The sequence below is a fragment of the Pteropus medius genome, unplaced genomic scaffold, assembly GCF_902729225.1.
Source record: "Pteropus medius unplaced genomic scaffold, Ma_sr-lr_union100, whole genome shotgun sequence".
Taxonomy (NCBI): domain Eukaryota; kingdom Metazoa; phylum Chordata; class Mammalia; order Chiroptera; family Pteropodidae; genus Pteropus; species Pteropus medius.
In genome coordinates this window covers 7,780,065-7,796,030 of record NW_024350325.1, presented here as the reverse complement: position 1 = coordinate 7,796,030, position 15,966 = coordinate 7,780,065, and the positions used below count along the sequence as shown (strand labels likewise).

General features: G+C 35.3%; 1 protein-coding gene and 1 pseudogene across 3 annotated transcripts in view; both read right to left on the bottom strand.

Annotated features, from left to right (window-relative positions):
- Positions 1–15,966, bottom strand: part of FNDC3A (fibronectin type III domain containing 3A) — a 187,249-nt gene that overhangs the window by 14,427 nt on the left and 156,856 nt on the right. For all 3 annotated transcript variants that reach the window (XM_039839369.1, XM_039839371.1, XM_039839370.1), the window contains 6 exons: positions 12,916–13,002; positions 4,943–5,081; positions 4,137–4,205; positions 3,236–3,354; positions 1,560–1,665; positions 1,297–1,472 (listed from right to left, as the gene is read on the bottom strand). In XM_039839369.1, coding sequence (XP_039695303.1) covers positions 1,297–1,472; positions 1,560–1,665; positions 3,236–3,354; positions 4,137–4,205; positions 4,943–5,081; positions 12,916–13,002 — 696 coding nt within the window. The remainder of the gene's footprint in view (positions 1–1,296; positions 1,473–1,559; positions 1,666–3,235; positions 3,355–4,136; positions 4,206–4,942; positions 5,082–12,915; positions 13,003–15,966) is intronic.
- On the bottom strand, positions 4,488–4,605 carry LOC120583903 (uncharacterized; annotated as a pseudogene).

Sequence of the window (15,966 nt, the reverse complement as noted above, 5' to 3'; positions counted from 1 at the left end):
AGAATTAAGTGTATCATTCCTCTCCTTCAAGACTAATTGGTCATAATTTTAAAAGCATACACAGAAAGTAAAAATGATCACGGAAGTGAATATGTTAGGTATTTTTAAGTTTCATTTACTGTACTTTCTTCTACTGTCCCTTATTCCTTCATGAGCTGGTTTTTGTTAAGAAGGGAAGGGTATTAGGGAATTAGGTAGGTGGAATTAGTTGGAAGAAATTATGTGAGGAGTGAAGAAATGGATACTGATTAAAAGCATGGGAGATGGGAGGCATAAATTGTATCTTAAAATTTAGAATAACTTTAGAAGGGTCTAAAATGTATATTCTCTGGAAATACAGAAAGCAAGTATTTACTTAAGATGATTTAGACAAATTATTACAAACCTGAAAGCATAAAGGGTACTAATATTAAAAATGCTACCCCAGTTTATTGTAGCCTTGTGGGACTCACAAGATGATGATTTATATAAGTACTGCCAAGAAAATATATAAATTTGACATGTAAGAAATTTAAAAATAAATTTACACATATAAATACTGATCTCAGTTGCAGAACATAAAACTGTACCATTGACTAAAATCCAAAATAATAGGCGGGGAAGAGGCTTCATTTAATTTTGTAAAAGTTTAATTATAAAATAATTCGAAGCAACGTTACTCAACTGAAGAAATTACTGCTTTGACTTTACAGAACCTGCTTTAATGCAGAGAGATGAGATCTGAGTGGAAAGGGCTTCACCTCTGAAGTCTGAGGTTTATCTGTATCACTTCCTCTTTTGTATGACTGTATAAACAGCTTCTTCAGTTGTAAAATGGAGATATCACCTATACTGTTCAATTATTTACATAATACTAAAAAAAAAATCCACACCAAACCAGAAATGCTTAAAATGTAAAGCTTTTTCCTTAGGCAAAAAAGTACATCACAATTAGTTGCCAATTGAAGTAAATGCTGCATATAACCGGCCTCAAAAACCAAGTATTTCATCATATGATCTCTTTTCTACTCTTATATTTACTAAGTGAACCCTATTAGCACCACCCAAAAGGCAAACTTTAGCCCAGCTTAAGTCCAAAGTGTCACAAATTGTAAGTGGGATTTGAAAATACTGAGATTCTATGACAATTAAATTATGGTATATATTAATCTCTCTCTTATTTATCAATATAGGGTTATTAAAAATTATAAAATATGGAGTCACGTTAGAAACGAAAAACCTAAATAATAAGTGCAATTATACATGTTACATGAAACACCACTGTGATTATAATTCAGTCAGCCCAGTCCTTCCTACCCCCATTTTGTTAGCTGCGCGCAGTCTGAAGCTGTAAGTCTTTCCAGGAAGAAGGCTGCTCACTGTACATTCTACTTCAGAACCCTGGTAAACTTCTCTAGGTTCATCTTTTTCTAAAGGAGACATTTCGACACCATAGCAGGAAATGGGTGATCCACCATCAACTGGAGGGGGTCCTAAAGGTGGAAAGATTTAGGCAACTTAACAAGACGAATATATTTAGTACTAACTTAATTATAATTTATTACCAAAATGGAAATTACCCCATCGTAATTGTATTTCTTTTGCTTTGGGTCTACCCTGTAATCTGGGAGGGAGGCATGGGCCAGGAGGCACAGCTGGAGTCTGCACAAGTAAAGTTTCAGATACCTGCCAAAACAAAAGCAAAAACAAAACAAAAATGCCCCAAGCCAAATAATCAGATTGCTTCTGTTAAAGGAAAATAACATGAACAAAAAAACTGCATCAATAATGTGGAACTGTAACTATCAACTGAAAATAAAGTTCTGAATAAAATCAAAACCCAATTAAATCATTAAAACTCAAATTAAATTCTACTTAGACAAATAAAAGACATGTACTATGTGACTACTATATACAAAGAAATTTACCAAAAATAAAACACTCTTCTTTCTTCCATTAAAAAAAAAAAAAAAAAACCACCTCTACCACACAACCTAATGGACATTATTTTTGACCTTGTCCAAATGGATCCACAAATCTCTTCTAAGGAAAAATGTTTTAACATTCTATAAATACTGTTTGCTATGTTTTCAGGACTATTTTGGCTACTTTAATGTATACTGTATTTTTAACTTAAACACCAATTTATGTATTTAAAAAGAGCTCTTCCTTCTTCTTTTCCACCTAAAAATAATTCAAAAATCAAGTAAGCTTTTCCAAATATTTGTCATCTTTCCAGGTATTTGGTATTGCTTTCAGCTTCTATGCTATTTAAAAAAAAAAAAAAATCTTTTAGTTTTATTTTAAAAGACATTCTCTTAAAAACATTAACACAAACCCAGTGCCATGTTTCTTATCTGCACCGTATTAAGGTTTACACTTAACTTTCTTTCCAAACCTAAGTATTTGATCATCACCTTATTCAGAAAGGTATCCTATATAAGAATGCTATCATAGTATTTTAGAAAAAGAATTTTTTTTTAATGGGGGGAGGGGAAGGCAGGAAGGGTTTGCTTTTGTTAAAATTCAGTAAGATTTTTGTATTAGAGAAAATGAAGCAATTGGATCCCAAGCCTATTGGGCAGGACTTGAAGTTTCATAATACTTGCATTTTCAACAAAAGCTTATAATCCATTTTTAAAAGTACTTTTATTGCATTAAGTTCTGCTTGAAAAATAATAATTATGAATGCTCCAAGAAATCATTCTTGGTTAAATTCATTAAAAAAAAAAATCACTCCTATTAAAAAACATATCTCTCCAGAACATTATATATGTCTCATATATAGTCAATGGCACATTTTAAGTCCATTTTGGTTACTGGGTCTCTAATAATAAAAACAACTGCCAACTTTTCTGAAATAAGAAAATATTAGAATCTGTGTTTAAACAGTAAGTATTTCATGGTTTGTGTGATACACATAACTTACAGAACAGTAAATTGGTCTACGATTATTTTATTTCTATTTCTGTTAGGTATGGTTACTGAGCATCACTCTAAAATTTATCTTTATAAAATTTTCTGCAATGTTTTCATACATTTGTTTTTCCAAAGCCAAATAAGCAGAAAATAGATATTCACTGAATACAGTCTAGACTATGAGCTAAGTGGTCACTATATTCTAGTCATTATAAAATTAACCACCTGGGTTTCAGAAATTACTTTTATACATTTATGAATTCATTTCACTATTTGAAGTGGCATCTGGTGATCTGGTGACCAAACTTGAAAAAAAGAAAAAATCTATAAGCATTACCGCACTCTGTCCTCCATCACTGATGCAGTAAACTCGCAAACGATAAACACAGCCTGGACTTAGTCGATCACAAAGATGTTCCCTAGTAGCTCCACTGTATATCATATCCCATTTATTTCCTGAAAGGTGGAGAATTATGTTCAATCAGCTACAAGGTAATGTTTAACATTTTGGTATCATGGACACGGCAGGTATCCTAGCTTCACTAAATATGTGTTTATATAATTTGTCAGAAACAATTTAAGCTTGTTTTGTGTTTCCTGGAAATGATCTAATTTTCTTTATGTGAGCAGCTTCCTGTTAGACAAATTCTGCATGGTTCTGTTGAAGGAACATATCTCTGTAACTCTGTACAGACTTCCATTTAGATTGATAATTTGCTTTTAATTAAGCATTTTAAATGTGTTTACTGGTCCAGTAATAACATTATAACACACAAAGAGTAGAAAAAACCAATACCATAGGAAGTTTAGTCTTAACTAAAAGACATCCTTATTTTTTGCAGGCTAATAGGTCATTTCATAGAAATAAAGATTGTTTAATGTGTCATTCAAAATTAAGTTCATAGAATTTACTACTAAAACTAGTATAAAATTTTTCTCTGATACATTTGGGTGTGAGTCTAACTGAATAAACTAACTTTCAGTATACTTTAGGTATACTGGTACTCAGCAATGCAAACAAACAACAAAAAAGTAAGAAAATGTGTATGTAATACTATAGGTGTAGAGAAGTCTTACATTTGATCTGCTGTATTTCTGGAGACTACAACTTAAAGTGGATCATAACAGTCAAAATCCTAACCAAAATCAAAAGGAAAGAGATCATATAAAATGTAGTCATGAAGAGTACAGGCAGGCTGACTGCTATAAATCTATCATTTTTTAATAGCGATTCTTACCATTAGAACCTTCGGCCATCTCCACTACATATTTATTGATGGCTGCCCCTCCACTGTCTTTTGGTGGGTCTATTCAAAGAAGCAAGAGTGATATTAGGCAAAGTATGTGCAATTTAAAATGACAGAAAATCCTAATAAACCTAGGATTGCTTAAAAAGAAAAAAGAATCACCTGCAATGCTTTTTCAATTAGTATCAGCATCTCATTACTCTACTGTTTTTGCATTAAGTAATGTATAAGCAGGTGCTCAATGTGTGGTTTTTTTTTTTTTTTTAGGCGAGGCAACCCTTGGTTGACCTCACAGACTGCAAGGACCTTGTCAGCTTACAATCCCTTATTTTTGATTTTTTACGACTACAGCACCTGGTCTTCCTAGGTGGTCTCCCATCCAAGTAATAACCAGGCCTGACCCTGCTTAGCATCTGAGATCAGACGGATCGGGCTTGTTCAGGGTGGCATGGCCATAGACTGGTTGTTTTTTTTTTAATGAATAAGTGATTTTTGTTTCTCATGAGAACAAGGATGAGCCAGGTGACATTAGCTACAACTAGTAATCTTTCATTTCACACAGTGCTATCCCTGCTAATAATCCTACAGTAGATCCCAAGTTCTTCCTGTATCAAATTTGAACTTATATGTGTGAGTACTTAGCTTTCTACAAAAAAGAGCCTCAAACAATGACTCTCATATTTCCTAGCAAACTTGAGTTAACACATTTATTCAAACATTTTAAAAATTATCTTAATATTCAAGCCATTTTAATCAAATATAAAAGTAATGATGTACAAATATACATTATACCTTACCCCAAGTTATTTTAAAACTGTGTGAATGTATCTTTCCTTTAACTGAAGGCTTTACAGGTACTCCTGGTTTATCAGGGCATGTAGTAAATTCTACTATTTCACTTGGATTACTTTTGCCTTCTGAGTTGTAAGCAATAACCTGTGATGGGAACACAAAAATAAAATAATTAATGTTTGATATCTAATGATATTGGCTTAATGAACAAAGTCATGAGAAACAAAGGCTCAAATGACAAAGTATTCACGATGTGATGGCTTATTTATGTAAGAATTAATTGTCCTTAATAAGGACTCAGCAGAGATAAATTCAGGTATAATCCCCTTTTAGAGTCAGTCTTGGGAATACAGATGTAAGTCTAACATTCTTATAATACTAACAGGAGTCAACACAGGAAAAAGCTATAATTTGATGATACTTGATGGGCTTCAGGTTGTTTCACTTATTCTTTCAATATTTTTCAGGGGTTTAACAAGATGTCCACAAATTCTTTGAATATCCTTTCTTCAAAAGACAAAGGTTAATTTCTCTTCTCTTTGAGTTTTACTTAATGACTTCTAACAAATCGAATGTAGCACATATGATGATGTGTGTAGCTTCGCCATGGAAAAGCTTATGTGGTGAAGAACTGAAGCCTCTGCCCAATAGTCAGTGAGGAACTGAGGGATCCTGGCAACAACCACTTGAGTGAAATTGGAAGCATGTCCTTCAGCGCCAGTCAAGCCTTCAGATGACTGCAACCACAGTCAACAATCTGATAGCAACCTCACGGAAACCCTGAATCAGAACCACCTGGCTAAGTTGGTCCTGAATCCCTGACTCACAGAAATAATGAGATAATAAATGTTTTTTTCAAGCTACTAAGTTATGCAGCAATAGGTATATGTAATTCATATCTAGCTATTATTATATTTGACTTTAGTAATTTAATTATATTTATATTTTAACTTACCTTGTCTACTGAACTTAAAGCTCCTCAAGTCCAATATCAAACTTGATATGATTTTCCCTTTTCCAAACCTGCTCCATCTCTGCTCTTCCCCATTACTAAAAAGCACTACTATCTTCATACTTGTTCGAATAAAAAATCTAGGGGACATCCTTGATTTTTCCTTCTCTAAACCTACACATGAAATCTAGTAGTCCCCCCATATCTGTGGTTTCATTTCCCACAGTTTAGTGACCTGTGGTCAACTGTAGTCTGAAGATATTAAATTGAAAATTCCAGGAATAAATAATTCATAAGTTTTAAATTGTGCAGTGTCCTGAGGAGCGTGATGAAACCTTGCGCTGTCCTGCTCCAGCCCACCCAAGACGTGAACCATCTCTTTGCCAGTGTATCCAAGCTGTATATACCACCTGCCCATTAAGTCATTTAGTAGCCATCTTGGTTATCAAATAGGTTATCAGAAAGAGCGAGAGACCACATTCACGTAACTTTTATTTATAGTAAATTGGTATAATTGTTCTATTTTATCATTAGTTATTGCTGTTAACCACTTACTGTGCCTAATTTGTAAATTAAACTTTATCACAGGTATGTATTTATAGGAAAAAAACATAGTATACATAGAATTTGGTACTATCGGTGGTTTCAGGCATCCGCCGGGAGGTGTGTGTGGGGGGTAAGTTCTTGGACAGTAACCCCCTCAGATAAAGGGGGAATGCTCTATCAGTAAACACTGTCAACTATACCTGTTTTCTACTACTGTCACCACCTGAGTCAATGCCTCCTTTTTCCTGTCTTTTCTGAATGACTACAATATATTACTAACTAGTCTCCCAGCTTCCATTCTTTTTCTCAATCCCACCTACTTTCTACACTGCAGCCAGAAGGACTTTATCACTTCTGACCTTAGAACCTCCAAGGGCTTCTCATCTTACTCAGAATAAAATCTTAATTCCTTACCATGGCATATAACACCCTATGTGATTTCATCCTTGACTACCTCCACTTTAGGGACTTTTGCATTAGCACTTATTTCCCTTCCCTTGCCTGGAATGTTCTTTCTGATCTTGATGTGCTTACCTCCTTGTTATTTAGATCTGTTTAAATGTCATTTCTGAGAAGATTTTTTGACTACCTAAACCACTGTCACTTCACCTTATTTTCTTTAACTTATCACTAACATTTTTTGCTTGTTAATTGTCTAGTCCCTCCCTCTAGAATATTAGCTATTCTGACCACTGTTGTATTCCTCGTGTTTAGGACAGTGCTTATCATAGAGTAGATGCTCAATAACTATTGGCTGAATAAATGACTCATAGATAGGGACAGCTATGATGCTACATGACACTATAGACAAGGATCTAAGTAAATCTACTACCCCAAATAACACAAACTATTTTACTGAGTTCTCATGGGCTGCATGAGTTATTTGTCTAATTATTCAATTTTGCTCAGGCTTCCTCAGTCCTCTCAGATTTTCAAGATGTTTTCTCACCCTGCTGTTTTAAAAATCAGACTTCAAAGGGGATCAAAGCACTTCTCAATATGGTAGAGTGTCTACTTAAATCTAATAACTAGAGAAAATTAAAAAAATAGAATAGATTCCCTAAAAAACACAAAGATACACTAATAATGTTTTTAAGACTATATATTTCAACACTCTTCATGTTACTTCAGTTAGCCATGAAGGTATAAAGCCCCAAGATTATCTCCCCCGCCCCCACCCTAATTCACAAATAATTAAAACATTCATTTAGAGGGAACACTGGTGTGGTGCACTCTTACCTTCAGTGAGTTTAGAATCTTTATACAGGAGACAGACAGTATGCATATCAAAAGAATTAGGTAAGAGAAGATGACTATGGCCTAAAATGGTCTAGGAAAGCTTTAAGAAGGCAAATGGAAGTGATATGAGGTCTTCATGGGCAACAGCAGTGAAAAAGAACAGAAAACCCTGAGTATAAAAGCAGAAGTGAATTGTAAATAGTGAGCTTTGCTCAGGGAAAATGAGTAATCAATCTGCTAAGGTAGCCAGGTCAAGTAAGGAGTGAAAGGCAGTATATTTAAAAAAACTTTATTGGTCAGAATATAAAGAACCTTATGTCAAATTGAGGAAATTGTTTTTCAAAGAGAAAGCTGGGTTTCAGAAAGGTTTATTTAGGAATAAAGTAGATCTTGGATTAGGAGAGAGAACAGCCTGAAAAGGTCTGGAGATTTAGCATTCTTCAGGACAGAAATGACAGTGATGTAAAGCAAGAGATGATATATCCAAGGGAAAAAGGAATACCAAAAAAACCACAAAACACTAAGAACTAAACTTGGGCATACTTAGGTTAGGGCAGGGAAGGCATGATAAAGTGATACTAGAAAAGATGAGAAAAAGGAAGGGAACTGATTATGTACTGTCATAGATGCTAATGTGTAAGCGAATTTTAAGGATGGAAGACATAAGTTAATGGATCCAGATACTGTTTTGATTTCTCTCTACTGATGAAAAGGCCTCAAAAATAAGTAAGCTGAAGTGAAAGTATCTAAGGGCTCCCCACTCAAGGTACTCAGACCTTGACCTTTAGAAGCCATGTTACTTGAAAAACTATTTTTCAGGAACTTCCGGAAACAAGACATCAGCTTTCTAGTGGCTCAGAGTCATAGGGACTGGCTGCCAATTTCTGAAGTTTCCTCTTTTTTTTTGGACAGCAGGTCCTGGCTCAGCTTCCAATGAGCCATTTGATGGAATTAGGCATTGTTTTGCTTGTTTATCATTCTGAATTTTGTAGGATTTTAAGAAATGACTGCTTTCTTATGTGCCAAATTTTAATTTTTCTTTTATCCTTTAAATTTTTATTTTTTAAATTAAATTTATTGGGGTGACATTGGTTAATAAAATTATATAGGTTTCAAGTGTACAATTCAATACTATGTCATATGTATATTACATTGTGTGCTCACCACCCAAAGTTAAATTTCCTTCCATCACCATATATTTGACCCCTTTTACCCTTATCTACCTCCCTTCCTCTCCCATTCCCCTCTGGTAACCACTAAACTGTTGTATGTGTCTATGAGTTTTTGTTTGTTTTCCTTTAAATTCTTTCATTGCTCTAAATTTAAATTTGTTTTAATATTTTGAGGGTCCTAGGATTGTCCTCAGTATAGAATCTAGAATGCTGGCATTTGGAAAACTTGGTCATATTAGAATTTTATTTTATGTTAATCATATCCTTTACAAACAATAACATACTATCTAGTTATTACTTCCTAAATTATATTTTTATTGCTTTTGCTTAGTAGCCAAAGATTTTTTTAGAGTGTTAAGATTTTATTTTGATATGTTTTCCTTGAAAGAGGAGTCTGAAATGTCAAGGTAGAAAAGACAGACATAGCAATAGGATTTAATGATTAAAAACCCTCTCAGCTGGCACCCACTACATGGCAGATTCGAAATAAATATCTAGGTTTCTAGATAACTTCATATAGTCATCATTTTCTCTTTCCTAGTTTTTTTTCTTCTGGTCCTCTAGATCAGTGGTTCTCAAATTTCAGTAAGCATCAGAATCATTTGGAGGGCTTGCTAAAACAATTTGCTAGGCCTCACCCCTAGCAAACTGAATTTCTGATAGAGTAGATCTGGGGTGGAGCCAGTGAATTAACATTTCTAACAAGTTTCCAGGTGATGCTGATAGAATGGTCTGATCACTCTCTGAGAACTACTGTTCTAGATCTTATCACTATTTTAATTTGTTTAATAAACCAGTATAAAATCCATTCCTATAATCCAGCAATTTGTTAAGAGGTAGTTTAAGGATATAGTTTCCCCACCCCCTCTCCAGTAATTTGGGCGCGGGATATTTTTGGAAAAGCCTACTGTCTTCTTGGAAATATGGATTGTCAACCCTGCAACTTGAGAGTGACTGCCACAGTGAAAGAGTTTTAAATAGAAATTGGTGATTTGTTTATAACGGATCGGTCAGGTATTTAATTCCTATCTGTGTGTATGTTTTTATTCCTATGTGGCAAAAACACCATGGTGTTACATGGTAGTAGAATTCTAAGAATTTTAATCAACTTACTAAATTATAAAGACATTAACAACTTCCCCTTATGAGACCTGTTGATGTGATAATCATTATTGAAACAAAAATACAATCCAACATCATTATAAGAGGAAAATTGGAATGAATATATATTTCTCACATATTTTATAAATGCTGTAAATATGAAAACTGTATTTAGAAATTAAAATAGCCAGGTGTTATCAGAAAATTTTAAAATGAAGCTAATGTATAAAGCAAAGTCTAACAAATATAATTATGCACTACATAATCAAATTTTCCATTATCATGATAATTTTCTTTCTAAGGTTCTTAAGGAGTAATAAATTTATCCTTATTCTTTAATAAAGAAAATTTACAGTGGTTTCTGTCATTTATTTGAAATGATTTGATTAAAAAACCATTGGTAAGAAAATTCAAATGTTGAATTTATCAACTAACGAGCATCCTGTTATATTTTTTTGAAAACTTAACAAAAAAGTAGGCTGGCTTATATGAACTGGTATATTAATTAATTCAAGCACTGTCTGTCAAGAAATAGCAATGTCTATCACTGACCAGGTCAGAGCTAAAACACAGCCCAGAAAGGATGCTATACTAGAAAAGATACAGAATGTCTGGAGTCTCCATAGTAGAATTTTCAAAGTGTGCTTCCGCTTCAAGTGAGCAAGAATATGTAAGGTCTCCATGCCTCAAGTAAGCAAGAATAGCATGCAGGGTCTCTCTGCCTTCCTCTTGAAATAATTCAGTCCAAAGGCCAGATGGCCTAAACAAGGCAAGTATTTGCATTGGGAGAGGGGGGTGGGTTGGGTAGAGGAAGCAGCATTTGCCTAGTAGGAACTCAAGCACTCTGATTAGGGAAGGATATGATAGGAAGGGGAGGAGTTTGATGGAATAAATCATTATATTGAACATAACTGGGGCAATGTTTCTCACTGATAATGGAGTTAGAAATAAGGAAAGAGAGAAAACTAGAATTAACCTGTGGTGTAAAAAAAGAAATACACACACACACCACCTACTCACCACCAGCAACACAATGTTACTAATTCTACCAAATAAATATTGTAATGTTGGATGCTAGCTCTGTCCATTGTCCAAGACCCCCATGGATGCCTTATAGTATCACATAATGTCCAGATCCTGAGTTTGTCCTAAATATCATTGTCTACTAATGAACCCAGGTACTTTGAGAAATAGCCAATTCCAGGGTTAAAGAAGGGAAAGTATGAGACTGGAATAATGTGTACCAGAAATGAAGGGCTAGAAGAATGGCGGGGGCGGGGGGGACGGGACGACATTTCAAAAGGATTCAGAAGCTGGACTGAATGGTCTTCCAAATATGAGACAATCTGAGTTTCATAACTGATAACCACAGTAACAAAATATAACCTACTCAATAAAAAGGAATCCATGGAGTCATACTGAAATAAATACATGAAAAGAGAAAGCTTTTCTTTATAGTACAAAGCCAACTAATAAATGCAGAAAGAACGATAAAATTAAAAAAATCACCACTTGGCAACTATTAATCATAGTAATGATTCAGGCAAGAATTGTTAATGAGTGTTAAAACTAGTGGGTAAAAATTTGATGAACAAGATGTTTACATAATATTTACAAAATATTTATTAATTACAAAGAGAAAGAACAACTTTACAGTGAAGAAACATAGTAGGTACCATTTTCATCAAATGACTACCAGGGACAAACTGAAATTGTGCACCACTTGACATGATATACTAAAAAAAAAGCATTACTTTTTTTTGATATCCCTGCCAAAAAAAAGCATGTTCTAATTATGTTTAACAACATGCACAGTTTAAAAGATATTTGTTCACATTAATTATACAAATAAAGTCCCATAAAATGTTAAAACTGTTTTGAATTTAAAAACAGTAGCCCTGCCCCGCCTTATCTGTGAGCAATCCATTCCAAGACCCCCCAGTGGATACGTGAAACTGTGGATAGAACCAAATCTTATATCTGCTTTTTCATACATACATACCTAGGATAGTTTAATTTATAAATCAGGCACAGTAACTGATCAACAATAACTAATAATAAAACAGAACAATTATAACAATATATTGTAATAAAAGTTGTGTTATTGTAGTCACTCATTTATGGGGACCCTTGCTGAAGTCTTCATATAGGCTTAACGCTTTTTGGTGCAACATGTTGCCGACAATTAGACATTTTCGTTCATGTCCTCCACCCACACATTTAATGCCTTTCCATCTTAACTAAGCATTTAATGCACTGTGGCTGTAACTTCTGCAGTTTGACGTGTGACAGCAAAAACAGCACGAATTCCTTTTCTCACAATTTCATGGATAGATTTGTTCTTATCTGTAGATCTTATTTATGAATTAGGAACCTCGGCATGATTTTTTCTCTTATTGAGAACTTTCATTTTTTCACTTAAAGGATGCACTTTACGGCTTCACTTTGGAATATATGAATTGCCAGAATGACTATTCTTGTGCTTTGAGGCCATGATTAAGTAAATAAGGGTTACCTGAAACGTGAATACTGATACTGTGGCAGTTGATCTGATACCAGAGATGGCAACTAAGGGACTGAAGGGGCAGGTAGCTTATACAGCATGGATACACTGGACAAAGGGATGATTCACATCTATAGCTTGATAGGGTGGGAAGGTGTGAGATTTCATTATGCTACTCAGAAATGCACACAATTTAAAATTTATGAATCATTTATTTATGGAATTTTCCATTAAAAATTTTCAGACCCCAGTTGACTGTGGGTAACTTAAACTGTGGGAAACAAAACTGCAGATAAGCACTGCAGTTTGAGAAGCACTGTTATATAGTAAAATGTAAAACAAAGCTCATTAGAAAAGGACAAAATTCTTTAAGATTTTAAATCAAAGGAGTGAAGGATATACTTCGCTTTAAAACAACAGGAATAATAAGAACAAACAAATCTTTTAAGGGCTTTCAAAACTTACCTTAAATTTATACTTTGTACTACGCCTGAGATTTTTCACTGTGTAAGCAAGATCTTCTCCATCATATTTAGGCTTAAAACCATATCCCTGGAAAGGAAAAACAAATCTTCATTAGATGTTTAACAGAGGAAATATATGGAATAATGAATATATATATATATATATATATATATATATATATATATATATATATATATATATATATAAAAAGACCCAGGTCCTAATCATTTTCTATCATATGCAATGTGATTAATGCTCTGTTGAATGTAATCTTCACCTTAGTGCTTCTGACTTGAGTGAATGGATTCAGAAATGCTACTGAACATTTGTAGAAAGATGCGGGAGACCAATTATTCTTGATAAAAACAGTAGCCAAGAAAAGATTTTTGTGTTGAGGGAAGAGTCAGAGCCAATGGTAACTTTACCATCAGTAAGCTTATCCCTAGAAGTAAGAACTTCCCATACAGAAGCTGTTAAGAGCTAAAGAGAACTATAACCAACATATTTAACTTGCCCTGAACACAGAGTTGTATTTAGGTGAACAAATGAATGGTTGGTTATGCCGGCAGGCAGGGATGTCATTTAGGTTTGGGATTGCTATTTATAGCCCCAGAGATAATGCTTTACTTTCCCATGTTATTTTTTAAGTTTTAAAAAAAGATATAATTAATGTACCATAAAATTCCCATTTTAAAGTATAAAACTCAGTGGTTTATAGTATAGTCACAAGGTTGTATAACCATCACTTAATTTCTAATTCCAGAGTAAAGCTTGTACTTTCTTTTTGGTTAGCAGTCACTTCCACTAATATACTTTCCGTCTCTATGGATTTGCCTATATCCATACAAATGAAATAACAAAATATGTGGTCTTTTGTGACTGGGTTTTTTTTTTTTAAATCAGTTTCAAGTATAGTATTGGTTAGACACCATATGGTTCATAAACCATCCCCAGTTCCCTCCCTCCCCTAACCCTCCACCTAGCCAACATATTAATGTTAACTGCATTCCCTGTGCCGTGCTCCCCGTCCCTGTGACCATCCATCAGCTACTAATTGTACTTCTTTAACCCTTCACTCTATTCTGTCAGCCCCCGCAACCCGCCTCCCTTCTGTCCGTCACCAGACTGTCCGCTATATTTGTGAGTCTGTTTTTGATTAGTTTGTTTTTATTTCTTAGATTCTGCAAATAAGTGAAATCATACAGTGTTCATCTTTCTCTCTCTGAAATACCTTCTAGGTCCATCAAAGCAGTATCTTTTTCCATCCCCTTTCTTTTAGTCTGTGTGTGTCTTTTCATCTGAAGTGAGTCTTTTGTATTTTTTCTCCTTAAAGAAGTCCCTCCAACATTTCCTATAATACTGGCTTGGTGGTGATAAATTCCTTTAGCTTATTTTTTGTCTGGGAAGCTCTTTATCTGTCCTTCAACTCTAAATGAGAGCTTTGCTGGATAAAGTATCCTTGGTTGTAGATCCTGGGTCTCCATCCTGTTGAATATTTTTTGTCAAACCCTTCTGTCTTGTATAGTTTCTTTTGAGAAATCAGCTGCCAGTCTTATGGGTGTTCCCATGTAAGTAATTATCTGTTTTTCTCTTGCTGCTTTTAATATTCTTTCTTTGTAGTTAATCTTTGGCATTTTAATTATGAGTTGTCTTGGTGTGGGTCTCTTTGGATCCCTGGTTTTTGGAATTCTCTGAGCTTCCTGGGGTTTTATGTCCATTTCCTTCGCCAAGTTAGGGAAGTTTTCCATCATTATTTCTTCAAACAGCTGTTCAACATCTTGATTTTCTTCAGTTACGCTGATCAGATGGATATTTGGACCCTTAATAGTGTCTCATATGCTCCTTAAATTATTTTTATAGTCTTGGCATCTTATCTCTTGCCATTCTGAGTGCGTGTCCTTGGTTTCCTATCCTCTATATAGGGCATTTAATCCTTTTCTTTATTCACTTTGTTTATTCCATTTGATATACTTTTCATATCAGATAATGTGTTCTTCATTTCAGACTGGTTCCCTTTTATAATTCCCATTTCCATTTTTATCTCTTTGTTGGAGTTCTCTACACTTCCCAAAAGTTTATTGAGCATCTTTATAACCAGTGGTTTAAACTCTGCATCTGTTAGATTACTTGACTCCATTATATCTGGATCCTTGTTCTGTTCTGTCATATGGTTTCTGCTTCTTTGTCTTCCCATTTTGGCTGCCTTTCTGTGTCTGTTTCTATGTACTAAGCAAAGGTCCTAAGTCTCCCGGTCTTATTAGTGTGGATTTGTGAAGTAGGTGCCCAGTGGCACAGTCCTGAGAGGGGTTCGGCTGCAGGCCAAACTTAGCCCAAGCCTCTACCCCTCTGGGGCCACCTGTTAAGATTCAGCAAGCAATCCACAGATGCTGTGCTTACAGTTGCCTCAAAAGGCCACACCAGAAACTGAGGCCAGCTGCCTCCAGTGTGAGTCTAGGTGCTGCTCGGCAAGGAGCACCTTACCTGCTGAGGATACAACTAGATGTGGCTTGGGTGGGGCCGCAAGTTTGGGAGGTGGGGTTTCAGGGAATCCTCTGGGCAGAGTGACCTCTGTTATCCAGTTTGATGACTTCTCAGCTATGGTAGCACTGTGTCCGCACACTTGGAGTGGGGAGGGCTCAACAAGGTACAATGGATACCACCAGCACTTCCGTACAGAGCAAGTCTCACCTCAGCCCCTACTCTGATAATGTCTCCCTGTAAGTTCCTGGTGCCCACTGTGCGCAGCCAAGTCGGCACTAGTGCTCAGAACGAGCAGGTCTGTCACTGGGAAAATCTATTCACGAATGTGGCCCCTTTAAGAGGCGTTTGCCGCTGCCGCTGCCGCTGCCACAGCCTCTGTCTTACTTAGCTGCTGGAGACCGGGCAGCCCCACGTCCTCGCCCTGTCCTACCTTCTGCCACTGCAGGGTGATTTCTTGTATTTCTCCCTAATTGTATGGCTTGTTCATCTAGATCCTTGGCGATTTTTCCTTGCTCTTTGCTCCTTGTCTCCGTCACAACTTTGATTTGGTCGTCAGAGGGATGAACAGAG